This window comes from Stegastes partitus, unplaced genomic scaffold (assembly GCF_000690725.1).
Source record: "Stegastes partitus isolate 25-593 unplaced genomic scaffold, Stegastes_partitus-1.0.2 Scaffold824, whole genome shotgun sequence".
Classification (NCBI taxonomy): Eukaryota; Metazoa; Chordata; class Actinopteri; family Pomacentridae; genus Stegastes; species Stegastes partitus.
In genome coordinates, this window is record NW_007578555.1 from 353,796 (window position 1) to 368,841 (window position 15,046).

The window sequence follows — 15,046 nt, forward strand, 5'->3', positions numbered from 1 at the left end:
TGTTTGCTTTTAGATATACTCTATTTTATTTCATTTTATTTAAACTGCATTTTGATCCTGTTTTTTTAACGTGCTAGCGGGAGGTGACAGTATGTCCTGATGTGTAGATAGATGGACCATAAAACCCTCCACTCTGCTCTGTTTGTTGCTTCTGTCGGTCTCATGAGCCAAAACCTGCGACTCAACAACGTGCACTGAACATTTCTCACCATTTTCAAGCTCAGAAGTTGATTCCGAGTATCTGGAATCGATGGTGTGAATGATAGGAAGCTGCTGCTGCAGCTCTCAGAATGGATTTAAAGATGTGTGTCGTCTCCTGCAGACGCTGCTGCCGTCCCAGTACTGGTACTACATGATCGAACTGGGCTTCTACGGCTCGCTGCTCTTCAGTGTGGCTTCTGACGTCAAGCGCAAAGTAAGTGGACTCGTCTGAACAACAAGACACGAAGGAGAATGCGTGTGAGCGACTCGGTGATGGGCTGAGTCCTGGTTATCTGACGGGTCAAACATGTGCTGAGCGCCGGGTGGACGTTAGACTGTTGTTACACGTGTATGGACGTGAGAGTTCTGGACTTTGCTCAGCTGAGCTCGGTGGGGGGGATGCTGCCAAACAGCCGCCGTGTGGTTCTGCAGCACAAACGTTAACCCAGATACCGGCTGAGCTGGATTTAGCTGCACGGACCCACAGATTAGCCCCACAGTGTTCACATCCACAGAGAGGTTCCTCTGGCTGGAAGTGACACAAACACACACAGTAAACGTTGTGTTAAACAGGTTGTCGATCAAGTTTGTGTTTGTTTCTACATCACAGTAGAATCAGCGGTTCACAGCCAAAGTTTTAGGAACCTCCAAGAACACTGAAGCTCCACAACATAATGTGTGATTTTAGGATTTTCTATAATGTTGATGAAATATCTTCAGGCATCGAGAAGACATTTAAAAACATCTGAACTGCACCCTGTGAACTGCTGCATCAAGTCCAGTCAATCCACAGATCATTCACAGTCATCAGCAACATGTGTGTTTGTGTCGAGTTTTAATTTGATCAGCAGGCATCAGAACACTCTTAGAAATAAAAATAAAAGTTAAAAATGCATCATTAACGTCTCTAACACGGTGTCTTACTGTGTTGTGTCACTTATTTAGAGTAGATTCAACTTGTTGTTGCCAACGAAATGCAGAAACCGTCCAACCAGGATGCATCATGAGCACCAGTGTGATGTAAATATGGACAACATGCAACACGGACAGCGGCGCTTCGTTAACAGAGGAAAGCGTGTGCAGCATGTGCAGCAGTGCCATGAGAATGATTTACAGTTTATGTCATTTCCAGCCAGAAGAAACCTGCTGCTCACATCACAGCTTCACTCTTTCTGTTGTTGTTGTTGTTTTGTGTATTTGAGTATTTCCGTTACAGAGTCCATCAGCAGTCTAACCTTCTGCATGAGGACTTTAATCCTGTATTCACAATATAAAACACATTTATGTCACTGAGCTGTTTGGATTCATCCTGGACCTGGAACCGACCAGAGCGCAGCATCAGCTGTTCTGCCTTCATAGTGTGGTAGAACCAAGTAGAACCTTCTGGATCACACCAAAGCTGCAACACATCGTTTTACCGGCTCTTGTTTCTGTCCTGAACCTGCTGCTCCAGTGAACCGTCCCTGTGAACTGTGAGCTGGTGGTTTCTGACCATGTTGTTTGTCTGCAGGACTTCAAGGAGCAGATTGTCCACCACGTGGCCACCATCCTCCTCATCAGCTTCTCCTGGTGCGTCAACTACATCCGTGCTGGAACTCTCATCATGCTGGTGCACGACTCCTCCGACTACTTCCTCGAGGTAAACGTCTGCAGCGGACTGATGTCACGCTGACACCTGGTGGAGGAAACTCGCTGTTGTTTTCAGGACGACACAGTGAGACACAAATCAGAAGAAAAGGAGAATTTCTTTGAATATTTATCTGACAGAAATTGAAAAAACATCAGCATGTTTCCACAGATGCTACCAACACTGGAACCAACAGAGGCTCCACATACTGTAGATATTCAGCTATTTAGGGTTTACAGCTTCGTTCTTGTTGGTTTTTGGTCTTCATTGCATCATTTGTGTGTCTTTGGGACAGTTTTGTTGCTTTCGGTCGTCTTGGCTCCATTTTTCTTTATTTTATGTCTCATTTCTCTCATTTTGTGTCTCTTTTTTTCTTGTCTTTTTTGTTTAGTGTCTTGTTTTACCTCTTTGTGTCTCTTTGTGGTCATTTTGTGTTTCGTGTCTTGTGTCGTTTCGTATCACAGGTGATACCTTCATGGATTATTAGAAAGTTGAAAGTCTGATCATTTTTTACTGTTTTTGGCTGATAAATTCTGTCATTTCTTAAAAGATAACTTCCTTTAAAACCTGCTTTGGGGTTCAGAGAGTTAAAAGTTCTAAAGATGGCGAATTATGTGATGGACAGAAACTAAAACCTGTACCAGTTGTGTTTAAGGAGAAAAGAAGGACTGTTGACTTGTTCTGTTGTTGGAGACGTGAAGGTTTCTTGGAGCTCAGAGTATTTAGCTTTTTACAGAATCTGGTTTGTTTTTGGGGGCTGCAGGTGTCTCAGTGGTTAGCACCGTGGCCTCACAGCTAGAAGGTCCCCGGTTGGCGTCCCGGTGAGGACACCCGGGATCTTCCTGCGTGGAGTCTCCATGTTCTCCCCGTGCAGCGTGGGTTCTCTCCGGGTTCTCCGGCTTCCTCCCACAGTCCAGAAACATGCTGAGGTTAATTGGTGATTGTAAATTGTCCGTAGGTGTGAATGTGAGTGTGCTTGGTTGTCTGTCTCTAAGTGTAGCCCTGTGATAGACTGGTTACCTGTCCAGGTGAACCTGCCTTCACCCTGAGTCAGCTGGGATAGACTCCGCCCCCCTGGTGGGATGAAGGTGTAGAGATGATGGATGGATTGTTTTTGGTGAATTTTAGAATGTTGTTTTGTTAAATTACGCTGATTTTAGGCTTAAATCTGGTTTAACTTTCTTGATGAAACCACATCACGTGTCCAAAGACGGTCAGAAAGTCAGAAATCTTTCAGGTTTTACGGTTCCTGGCTGCTAACTGGTGTCAGTCTGGTGGTTTTGGAGACAACGTGCCTTTCACACCAGGGTTCGGTGGTTTAGACTGTTAATTAATCCTGTTTTGTCTGCTGGGACTTTGCTGTGTGATGACGTTTTCTGTCTTCCTCTGACAGTCTGCCAAGATGTTCAACTATGCTGGCTGGAGAAACGCCTGTAACTACATCTTCATCGTGTTCGCCGCCGTCTTCATCGTCACTCGCCTCGTCATCTTCCCCTTCTGGTACGAACCCACGCTTCATCTTTTAGATGCTGCTGGTTGTAGATTTGCGGTTTGTTAGCTGCTCTTTGATCTGCTGCAGGATCATCTACTGTACGTGGGTCTACCCGGTGACCATCTACGAGCCCTTCTTCGGCTACTACTTCTTCAACGGGCTGCTGATGACTCTGCAGTGTCTCCATGTCTTCTGGGCCGTTCTCATCATACGCATCGCCGTGCGCTTCCTCACCAACAACGTGAGCAAACGTCAACACATGCAGTCAAAAAAGTTGTACTTGAAATATTTGAAATTGAGAGAAAATCAAACCGGCTGTTAGTTTGGATGCTAAACACTGAGCAAAGCGAAGCAAAGTGAACAAATAACCACCATAATAACACATGATAAAGTCATGGTGACCAACAGGTCCTTGTTGTTTAGACACACAGCTGCACTACGATCCATTTAAAGCTGTGTTTCTGGCTTCTGGACCAAGTGAAGTCCAGTTTTTACTCTCTTTTATCTCTGTTTTTGGTCTCCACCAGCTCCTCTGTCACCGAAGCAGTCTGAACGTTTTATTTTTATCATACATTTAATCCATCAGTTAGTCGTAAAGACAAACAGTTTATTTATTGTTATTTAGATGTACATTGACACAGCAGCACTGATGTTCATTTGAAGTTGTGTTTCTGGCTTCCGGACTCGTTTAAGCCCAATAAAGATAAAGACAATAAAGATATTGATCATCGCTGCACCTGGATGCTCTTTATGATGGCTGCTGTTTCCTGTCTAAACATACAGTAGGATCGATTTGTGTTCTTCCTCATTCATCACTATGAGGCTGCTCCGTGATAAACCAGCAACTGTTGCAGCAACCTGCCAACTCAGCAATCAGAAAGATCGGTTCCTGCTTCTGTAATGAACCTATGATCGCTGCTTCACATACTCTGTGCTGCTAATAAGAGGAGATTAAATAAAACAGAAAATACAATTACGTACCATGAGAAGTAATGTCTAGTAAAGAGTACGATACGTTACCGGAAATAAAAACAGGTGAACTAAAACCAGAGTAGAATAGAGAAGTTATCATTAGTACTGGAAACGATAGCGAGGTAGGAAAGTAGTATTACACGTGATACTGAAATATTATTCATTCATATGAAATACTGCATGTGAGGTTGAAGTGGTCGACATGTTGACGAAGTATTACACCTTATATTGACCTCACAGCGAGAAGGTTCTGGGTTTTCTGCCCAACAGTCCACAGACGTCTTCAGGCTCGTCTCCAGATGTGCAACAGCAGCCAGACAGTCTGAGTTCTGACGTCTCTCCAATCAGCGACATGTTTCCAACCAGACTCTGTTCTCGTTTTTCTTTTTCAGGAAAAAGTGGACGACGAGCGGAGCGACAAAGACGAGACGGACGAGTCGGAGGAGGAGGAGGAGGAGGACGACGTGGCCGAAGCTAAAAACCACGTGAAGAAGAACGGGCCGGTGCAGAACGGTCACGCCGTCCACAACAACAACCACAGCAAGACCGAGTGAAGGCAGACGAAGGGATGTGAGAAGGACTCGAGTCCCTCGGCGGGAGGGACGGACAGGAAGAGGTGTGGAGGGATCAGCAGGTATCTGAGGACATGTGACACGTTAACACAGAAACACACACATTCATTAGAGGGCACAGAGATGAGCAGGAGACACATCCGGGGCATCAGAGATAGACGCACCATTGCCTTTGTTAGTCCCAAACCTTTCAGAGAACAGGTGAGAGACCGGAGAGGAGGAGGAGGCCGACGGGCGCTGCTTCTACTTTAGCTTTCATGTTCTAACTGTGTGCCTTAGAGCCAGCTCATGGCTGCTGAAAAGCCATTTTAAAGCTTCCTGCTTTAAAATTGTGTTGCTTTATTCTGTTGTTTCTGTGTCTGTTTTTTACTAAAAGAACAAAACGAAGTAGGTTTCATGAAGGCGAGACCACGGGGCATTTATTTCCCTAATTTTCTGTCTATGCAACTGTGTAAGTGTTCAGCTACTGCGATGTCTTTGCACACACATTCAGTGTCTCTTAAATGAAGTAATAATATCCGACGTGGCCTGGGCCGTCTAGGAGGTATTCTCATGTTGAGTTTAGTTCACAGCGACTGACTTCTGTTCCGTTTGTACAATCCCTGCTTCCAACAACTCTTTGCTGTTCCAGCAGCCAACACTCGCCAGAAGCCAGAGTTCAGGACGAACGCTGGCCGAGAAACCAACCAATGTGTTTTTCCTCTTTGGTTCAGCTGCAGCAGCGACTCAGTGTGATCATCACGAAGGTCGACAGATAAACGTTTAAACATCTAACAGCTTAGACTGATTTGAAATTAGGGAAACCTGTAGCGTGGTTCTGACCCAACTGTTCTGTAATCAGTCAGAATAACGGCGACTGACACTGATCACACTCTCATCATTCAGCGTTGACGTCCAGAACGCTGGCCGGCTGATTTAATGCTTCACTGCTGAGTTAGAGTCACTTGACTTAAAATCACAGCTGTCAGTTTGGACTATTTAGAATAACAGATACGACTTCTAGAGCAGCGCTGACATCCCTCACTAAACACCTGAACACTATAAATACCTGTTTTAATGTTTAACAGCTGAGTTTGACTGTCTGGAATCTAACTCCAGGCATCAACAGCATCATTTTACCAGCTAGAACTAGAGCTAGAGATGGTGTAATTCACTTTAGACAGACTGATGACTGCAGATACGACTCATCAGACTCTTATAGTGCTGACACTCCTCGCTGTGGCCAGGTGTTTGAACGTTCAACAGCTGAGTTTGAACATCTAGAATATAAACTGCCGGCATCAGCAGCATCATTTTACCAGCTAGAACTAGAGCTAGTAATTCAGTTTGGACTGGGCTGCAGATACGACTCATCAGAAACACCAACACTACTAACTACTAGCCACCTGTTTAACTGTTTGACTCTGAAGCTACACAAATCTATTGTGACCAGTCGAAGCCACACGTATCATCTCAGTTTGGTCAGAGTAAAGGCTGCTGCAGATGTGACTTATCTTGACATCCCTGGAAGCAGCTCAGCGCCGCGGCCAGCTGCTTTACTTCCACTGTCCACAGATTTAAAGTCTCTATTCCAGACATGTATAATTGTGACCAGTCACAGATCTCGACCAGCTGCAGATATCTCCGATGTACTGAGAACTGTTTTGACCTTTAATATCTGGACTGTGTGCTGCACATTTCTGTAACTCAGTTAGTGAAGAACATTTCAGACTGCTGCCACCTTCACGTGTTTCTGCTTCCGTTCTGACTCCGTTTAGTTCGGACTCGTTGTGCTTCTCGTCCCAACTCTAAAAGCTGCAGCTTCTGACGTAGCTACAGATATCTGCATTTATAGCCCAACATATCTGTACTTACATCTGGAGATATCAAAAGCATCGTTCTGACCAGTTGAAGCTTCATTAACGGACCTAAAAGGAGCAACGCAGATCTGTGGGACTGAACAGAATCAACAACATCTGGAATTAGTCAGAATCAAACCGCAGATAACCAGAGACTGTAATGAGAAACACGTGGAGGTAAAAGTGAATTAAATGACAGATATGTGGTCAGGTTATTACACGTTAAAACAGTTTGCAATAGGAGTTTTAATAAGGAGAATGAAAGGGGCCAAATTCCTTCAGTTCACTGCCGAACAGCCTTTTCAGGTTGAGAATTTAAAGTGTTGATCTACATGAATGATTTTAGGTGTGATTCTGTGTATGAAATGGGTTTACAGTGTTGCTTTTGTTGTTGTTTTTTTTAGAAATCTGTTGATTCTGTTTTGATGAATTTGTGAACGACGAGTGTTTGTCCAGTTTTCTGTCGTCACGCTTTAAAGCTTTCGTAAGTGCCTTACCTGTAATGTGTGGGAAGCTCTCCTGTCCTCGTGTCCTCTCCTTTTCTTTCCTGTTTCCACCTCAAATCACACATCTCGGGCTCAGACCTTCACATCGACCCTCCTCTTCACCGCTCGTTCACCTCTTCTCTTCGTAGACCACCTTCCTTTCACCCTCATTCCACGACCACGTTCCTCTACTAACCGACCGACCAGCAGACTCTTCCCCAGAGACACGCCACACTCGGCCGTGTCCTGATTACAGTGTTATTTTTTATTTTGTTTTTTTTGTTTAATGATGCCGAAGTATTGTTATTAATGATAAAGACGATGAATCACAATGAAAAGCAGTTTGAAGTTGGTGTTTTTTGTGTCTTTGTCTCGTCTGCAGCAGCACAAAACCAGCAGTTACACCACAGACACACCAGCTTAGCAGGAAATGAGTCAGAATGTCTCCTATATTCACATTACTGCATCATTTCTACACTGAATCGTGGAATATTTCCTGTAATGAAAGCTTAAAGCCAGTGGACTACATCCAAACATTTGAATGTCATGACAAGTTTAATATCTGCCATCAGCACAAGCACTTAGTGCTAAACACAACTAATTTGGAATTTTTATTTTTAATAATTATGGCCTGCAGCTCAAAATATTTGGAACAAAATCCCAATAAAGACGTGCAGAAAGACTGTTAGCAGCTGGAACAACTGAATGATGTGGAGGAAAACAAAGACGTTGACACTTGTTACTGAACACAAGAACACATGGCATTTTTAGTAAAACGTTTACAGAAATATGCCAACTTTTGATTTATACTTAATTTGTATTTGACCAACAGGTTTCATCTGTCTGGGAAGGATATAAACAAGTATCTAAAGACAACAACATGAATGTGTTGGAGATGTTAGTGAAGAATTTGAACTATTTCTATGTTTGTTATGTACAAAAAATAGAAATATTAGATTCAAATTTATTGTCATTGCACAGAGTATTAAGGCAACAAAATGCAGTTCAGCATCTAACTAGGAATGCAAAAGTCCATTATGTACAATATGTCAGAATAATGGATAATTGAAGTGGTATGAACACTAATATATGAATATATAGATGTGGATATTAAGTAGGTATCTACAGTTATGAGCAGTGTAAAGAGAATAAATAGTGAACAGTGTGAATAACAATGAAATGAGACATACAGTGTAAAAAAAAGTGAAAAGTTATCATCACTGCCTTTTGTCTTTTGTTCACATAACTTCCAGCCAGAAGAAACCTGTTGGTCAAATAATCCATCACCTTAAATCACAGCTCAGTTTACCTTGATATGAATAATTTAAAGCTGCTTTCTGGGTCTTTAACAGCCGATGAATAATTCAGATCAAATCTCTGTGGAGATGTGCAGAAAGCTTGTTGTAGAACGGTTTAATTGTTGTGGTGGAAAATAAAGGTTCTAATCAGAATAGGGGATGAGGTAGAGATCCTTTTTGGCGTTTTCTAGTAAATCTGAAATACCACAACGTATTAGAATCTTCCATGACTTGTTTTAGTAGTTTTCAGCCAAAATAAACCAAATAGTAAAATAAATGATCGATCTAAATTGATAAATATCATTTCGGTAAATTGATGTTTTGGTGTAAAGGTGACCCATGTCGTGTCGCTTTGGTTTCGGACCGGCAGCGCCCTCTGCTGCCACCCGGGCGGAAACAGAGGCGGATTTCCCAGCACGCGTGACGTCACCGGTATCTGGCTGAGCTGACCAATGGGAGAGCAGAACGGACAGCCCTGTAACTGCTGTGTTAGCCCGAAACGCCATCTTAAACGGACAGGGGGGTTTAAACGGGCAGAAAACAGGAAAACAAGCGCCGCTGGAGGCAAAGCGTCTCTTGGTGTTTGTGGATCAAGCCATCGACTCGCTCCGGACTTTAATCCGTCATGGCTGCGGGTGTTTAGAACAGGAAGTCAAAGCTCGGACCGGAGGAAATTGGAGAAGACGCTGGTTAGCGTTTAGCTAGCTGGCTAGCACGGGGGAGGGGCGGGGGTTCGAGGACTCTTTTTTTCTGGAAGTTATTTGTTTATGTTTTTCCAGTCGGACATGTCGGCTTCAAATTCAGGTAAGAAGAGCTTAAAGTCACATTGGCCGGTTGGTCACGTAGTAACGTGCAGCAGTTGGCCGGTTAGACGCGTCTAGTCGAGCGGCGCTAAAGCGGACACTTTCCTAAAAATAGCGTGACAGCAGCCGATCAGTTAGCTTCGGCTAACCAGGCTAGCTGGCGCTTGCATAAGCGGTAGCATGCTAACACGCTAACTAGCTGGTATTAGTGGCCAGCTGACAGTAAACACAGCTCTCTGGAGAGATATCTGTACGGGCTAAGCTGAGAAAGCTAAGGTAGCTGACTGCTGAGCTTCGGTTCTGTATAAATGTGTAGTTTTTAGCAGCGTATGTGTGCTACATGTAGCTACGAGGCTAGCTCAGCTTCGTGCCTAGCAGACTCCAAACACAGATGAAGGGTGGTAGATGTGGAGAAACGCTTTACACGATGGATGTGAAGTAAAACACAGAGTGTTTGACTCAGCTCGACCTCTGAGTTCTGGTTCAGTGTCTCTTTCCGGTGCTTCAGCTAGAATAGGAAATCACCTGTCACCTCTGCTCCACTCTGCTGTTATTATTAGACATGCCAGACCCGGGTCTGGGTCTGGGGGCCAGTGGGACGCAGGCGGCCGGAGGGGCTGTGGTACCGAAGGGCAGCAACAAAAGACGAGCTCCGTAAGTGTGTGTTTGTGTGTGTTGATGATAAATGCAGTGTTTCTGTGCCAGGATGTGTGTCTGTGTAGATTGTCATCCAGGCGTGTCTCGGCAGCCCTCCACTGAAAAGGCAGCGAGACTTCTCTTTTCTTGGTTGAGATCTTCTTCAAAAACCAAAAGGAGAAGTTCGGCTGCTCTCTGCTGGAGGTTCTGTCAGTGTGTCAGTGTGGCGTTGTGTGTAAATGCTGACTGGTTGACTTTTGCTTTCAGTAGCTGTGGTTGAATTTATTGTGAGAGAACTTGTGTGAAGCTGCTCTCGTCTCTTTCTTCATCGTGTCACAGGCCGGACTTCGACGATGATGAAGGAAGCAAGTTGTTCAGGTACACTGTCCTCTCTCTGCTGTAACGTGGCATTAGTTCAGGGCTGCACACTTTATTATTTCAGCAGGGCTGCATGTGAAGTGAGACAAACTAGTACAGAAGTGTCGTGCGACATCTAAAATACTACGTGCACAGATTTCCATGAACGATCAATAAACTGAGCCTGTTTGATAGAACTTCTCTTACTGTGATTTAACCCTAGAACCACCAACAGACCAGTACTCCAGAACGCTGTCAGTCATCACAAAGATGATGTTTCTGAAGCAGATTTTTTTTGGTTCTCTTATCAGAGATCAAAGCGTCAAATGTATTTCAAAACTCATAAGTAAACTGAAGCTACAACCATTAATGTTACACTTGCTTTGGGCCGTTTCATAGGCGTTGGGGGTGAAGTGTGAGTCGACATTTTGGGGGACAGGTTAGTCGGGGTCAGAGCAGATCCACCTACTTCTCGTAATCAAGACTCCCACAGACACTCAGCTCTGCCACGTCCACCTGTCCAGGTCACAGCTCCTTCGTCAGGCCCGTCACCTGCCAGTTTACTTTCCACGCTGCACCTGCTTATTTTGGGTTTCCACAGTTTGAACTTTCACCCTCCTCTGCTCAGACAGTCGCCACACCGGTTCTTCAGCAGTCCGTCTTTCACTTCTCAAGCCGGGGACGATTATTTATCTTTTATCTGACTCTAGTCTCCTCTCTAGCTATTTATCTGCTATCGCTGTGAGGTGGTTTTCTGTAGGAGCTAAACATGATGCTTCAGCAGTTTGAGGTGTAAATGTTTCCACAACTTCTCTAATTGTCCAGATGGTTAATTAACCCATTTCATGAAAAGTGAGGAACTGAGAGATGCAAATGTTTGATTTTTACATGGATTTTAAAATGACAAAGGGGGGCGTTGACCTCTTGGTGGTTCTAGTGTTCAGGGTTCTTGGAGACATGCAGGCTCCAGGTAGGAATGGTAGAGAAACTCTGAGAAAGAAGACCTGGTTGCTGAAAGGAATGCAATATTAGCTGCATGGAAGCACCTCAGCTTCAGAAATGGTTCCGTTTATCAAAACTGGTGCTTTGTCTGCCATCGTTGAACCACACGAGGCAGCACAACTAGTTAGTTTAACCATTTAAACCAGCAGCACAAAGATCTGTGTGACTTTTGAGTTTCATCCAAAGCAAAGAAACTACTTTTACAGTTATTTTTTATATTCAGTGCAGATGATCACCAACAAAATCACCTGTTATAAAACATTTATTCTTTCCAAATAGATGTTCTCGTCATCCAGTGGAAGTTCCTGTATTTTGTTTAATATCACAAAAAAACAAAAACTCATAACACCAGGACTCTCCTAATGTTGTGCAGCCCTACATGACGTCCGGTGTTTGAATGTTCTGCTCTGCTGCGATTCCAATCAGTGATTTTTCTGTTTTTGTTCAGGTGTGACGACGACACAACCGGCTCCAACAATGACAAGGAGCGTTTCGCCAGGTAGGAGGACAAACCAGGAGAGGTGGATGTTTGTGGAGGGACGACAGAGGAGCGATGATAGCGATACGCCGGTTTCCCTCACGCTGCTCTCCCTCTCTGTGTTTTTTTATTTTTTTTAGTCCTGTGCTCTTTTTCTTTTTGTAGTCGTTTTTTTGGGCCTGTGTTTTAGTGGGTTGGTTTCATTCCCAGGTTTTTGGAAGAAGATCAGAGTTTTGCAGATAAGGAAAAGCTAGCCAGGTATGGCCTGTGACCACCGTGGAAGGCTGCCTCTCCTGCTTGTATCATATCGACATTGAATGCTCTGATCAGATACTCTCCTGTCCTGCTGGGGTCCCGGCACGTTGTCGTGTTGACAGCACAGAGTTACCCGTACATGTCTGTCGGTGCCTGTCCTGATGTTATGCTTCTCTGCCGGCGGCGGCTGGTTGTCTCGTCCAACACCCCTGTTGTGTGTCACTAACTGCTCTGCTGTGTGAGTCAGGATGTCTTCAGTCTGTGATCTCTTCCTCTTGAGCAACTGTCCTCTCTGTCTATTTTGTCTCCCCCCTCTCAGGACAACTGAAGGGTCTTTCTCTTCCTGCACTTGCTCTCTTTTGTCACACAAACTGGCCTCGGCGGACCAGCCTCTCTCGCTTCCTCACTCTCATTTTTGCAGCCCATCGACTACACGTTATTGTTTTCTGCGTCCGTTGCTGCTCTCACCATTCCCACCTCTTCTTCCTCCTGATCGGCACACTCGCATTGCAGCATTAACTCTAAACTCTACTCCATGTTGTCCACCTGCCCATCTGTTTCCCCCATCTCGGTCCCTCCTCTCCTCCACCTCCGCCTCCCTCGTTTCCTCGCTCCAGGGAGAACCACAGCGAGATCGAGAGGCGGCGGCGGAACAAGATGACCGCCTACATCACGGAGCTGTCCGACATGGTGCCCACCTGCAGCGCGCTGGCACGGAAACCCGACAAGCTGACCATCCTGCGAATGGCGGTGTCTCACATGAAGTCTCTGAGAGGAAGCGGCGTCACCAATGCAGATGGATCGTACAAACCCTCGTTTCTCACTGATAAGGTGACTGATAGAAACGTAGAGAATGAGTAATGAGGACCGCTGCACCGAACACCTTCAGTGGAAAACTTTACTGAAAGGCACATTGAGCGTGGGCAGCATTTCTGTTTTTAGAGAAATCTGTTATCTTCAGGTTTCACAGCCACACTGCAGTTCAGAGTAATTTAGGAGTGAAAGTCACACCTTTCGAGTTTGCAAGTTAGCTTTCACATGTGAAATGTCATGCTGCTATTTTAACTGGCTGTCTTTAGAGCGCTGGGTGGTGTCATCTGAATTTGCCAGTCTTTCTTTCAGCCCTTTTGTCAGCCTGCAAATTGGTCAGAAAACAAACAAGCTATCTTGTGTTGAGCCTCTGAACCCCCAAAACCCCAAAATATCTCCAGATATCAGCCAGAAACATGACTGGATTTTAAACTTTCAGAAGAACAAATGAACAAATCAAGTGTGACGGTCGGCTCTGTTGAGAAAATTAACCAAATCTAAGCTTGAAATCTCAATTTCTGATCAAAACCACTTCAGTCTACACGTCTTGTTAAGACATTTGCCAAAAATGTCCCATTTGCACTGAAAAGATTCTGCACAAAACAAGAAACTGCACATCCAGGAAGCCACGAGTGACTCAGCTGTGACCAAAAATACTTAGACAGGGGTTTTTGAAGACTCATAACAAAGTAGGCAACGGTGCAAGAGGTGAAGTAGAGAAAGGGATTATGGGTTGTAGGCAGTTTTGTTGGGCAGGTTGATTCCATTTTTTGCAAAGTAAATAATTAAAGAAATGGGATTTTTCAGTGGTCTCACCTCCACCTGGTCACGGGCAGAACACGTGACTGGACAAACGTTTCCTTATCAATAGACTCTATGATTTACCGACGGTCCCTGAACGCCCCACAGTGCCGGCTGTGGTAGAAGCTGATTGGTGGCCACGGTACTCAGACAGGTGTGTGACCAAAGGTGACCTCAAAAAGATAAACTAGGTTCTAATGTCAGATTGTCCCAGATGAAGCCGGTGAGTTTCTCTACATGCGGTCTTTTCTATGAGCAGAAACAACAGCACGTTCAGGTGTGTTCCACTTTTCACGAGATGATCGCACTTTAAGGTCTAAATACCGCAGAACACCGAAGGTATTAAAGTCGTGCTTCCACCACTGAGGTCAGCACAGGAGCTGTGGTCACAGCGACACTCGTGCAGCTTCATGATCATCGTTCACTCGCACCAATGCGACCGCTTGACATCTACACTGGCCCAGACTAGGAACCAGGTCACAGTCCTGGTGACTCCATCATGGAGGTAGCTCATGTCAGTATGAACCGTGTCCAAGTCAGCAGTAGACAGCAGTGATGGGCAGCTGCTGTCTGAACTGGAAACACAGCTGTCATGTGCAGATTCATACCAGCACTGTGTTCATGGTCGATATTTGGTCCTCACTGCACAGGAGCTGAAGCACCTGATCCTGGAGGCAGCCGACGGCTTCCTGTTCGTGGTGTCGTGTGAGACCGGTCGCATCGTCTACGTGTCGGACTCGCTGACACCCGTCCTGAACCAGTCCCAGTCCGAGTGGCTGGGCTCTTCCCTGTACGACCAGCTCCACCCGGACGACACGGAGAAGCTCACAGAGCAGCTCTCCACCGCAGAGAACAACAACACGGGTACGACGCCGAGCACTGCGCCGCCGAGAGAAAATCACCGTCTGGTTTGAGAATGAGTAAAGACGTCTTGTTGTCGTTTACAGGGAGGGTTTTGGACTTAAAGACGGGAACGGTGAAGAAGGAGAGCCAGCAGTCGTCGGCCAGGATGACCATGGGAGCCCGGCGATCGTTCATCTGCAGAATGAGGTGAGACTGGCTGGAGGTAGTGACGTGGTTCATTGTTCTGTGGACATGTGGACCAGCATGCATCAGCTGTTCTGACGTGTGGCTGCAGGTGTGGAACGTGTCCAGTGGAGCCCATATCCATGAACAGACTGAACTTTCTAAGGAATAGGAACAGGTGAGCAAAACCAAACAAACCCTCTGGACTTCACACAGCAGTTGTTTTGCTCCCGTCACATTTTTTCTCACTGTGAACTCGTTTTTTATTTCACTGCAACATAAAGTCCTGCAGCTCTGTGGAACCAGAACAAGAAGTAGAACTGTCAGGGTTCAGGTTAGAATCTGTTCTGTGCACTTGAATTACCATAAATCTGTTTAAAATTCATTTCTTAC

The 15,046-nt window shown here is 45.2% G+C and overlaps 2 protein-coding genes across 2 annotated transcripts in view; both read left to right on the plus strand.

Annotated features, from left to right (window-relative positions):
* cers2b (ceramide synthase 2b) overlaps positions 1–7,525 on the plus strand; it is a 36,493-nt gene extending 28,968 nt beyond the window's left edge. The window contains exons 7-11 of the mRNA XM_008292701.1: positions 323–415; positions 1,712–1,840; positions 3,222–3,328; positions 3,408–3,561; positions 4,685–7,525. Coding sequence (XP_008290923.1) covers positions 323–415; positions 1,712–1,840; positions 3,222–3,328; positions 3,408–3,561; positions 4,685–4,846 — 645 coding nt within the window. The 3' untranslated portion in view covers positions 4,847–7,525. The remainder of the gene's footprint in view (positions 1–322; positions 416–1,711; positions 1,841–3,221; positions 3,329–3,407; positions 3,562–4,684) is intronic.
* Positions 7,526–9,005: 1,480 nt separating this feature from the next.
* arnt (aryl hydrocarbon receptor nuclear translocator) overlaps positions 9,006–15,046 on the plus strand; it is a 24,398-nt gene continuing 18,357 nt past the window's right edge. Inside the window, exons 1-8 of the mRNA XM_008292706.1 lie at positions 9,006–9,289; positions 9,849–9,942; positions 10,264–10,302; positions 11,732–11,782; positions 12,634–12,847; positions 14,278–14,491; positions 14,575–14,677; positions 14,766–14,831. Of these exons, the coding sequence (XP_008290928.1) occupies positions 9,253–9,289; positions 9,849–9,942; positions 10,264–10,302; positions 11,732–11,782; positions 12,634–12,847; positions 14,278–14,491; positions 14,575–14,677; positions 14,766–14,831 (818 nt within the window). The 5' untranslated portion in view covers positions 9,006–9,252. The remainder of the gene's footprint in view (positions 9,290–9,848; positions 9,943–10,263; positions 10,303–11,731; positions 11,783–12,633; positions 12,848–14,277; positions 14,492–14,574; positions 14,678–14,765; positions 14,832–15,046) is intronic.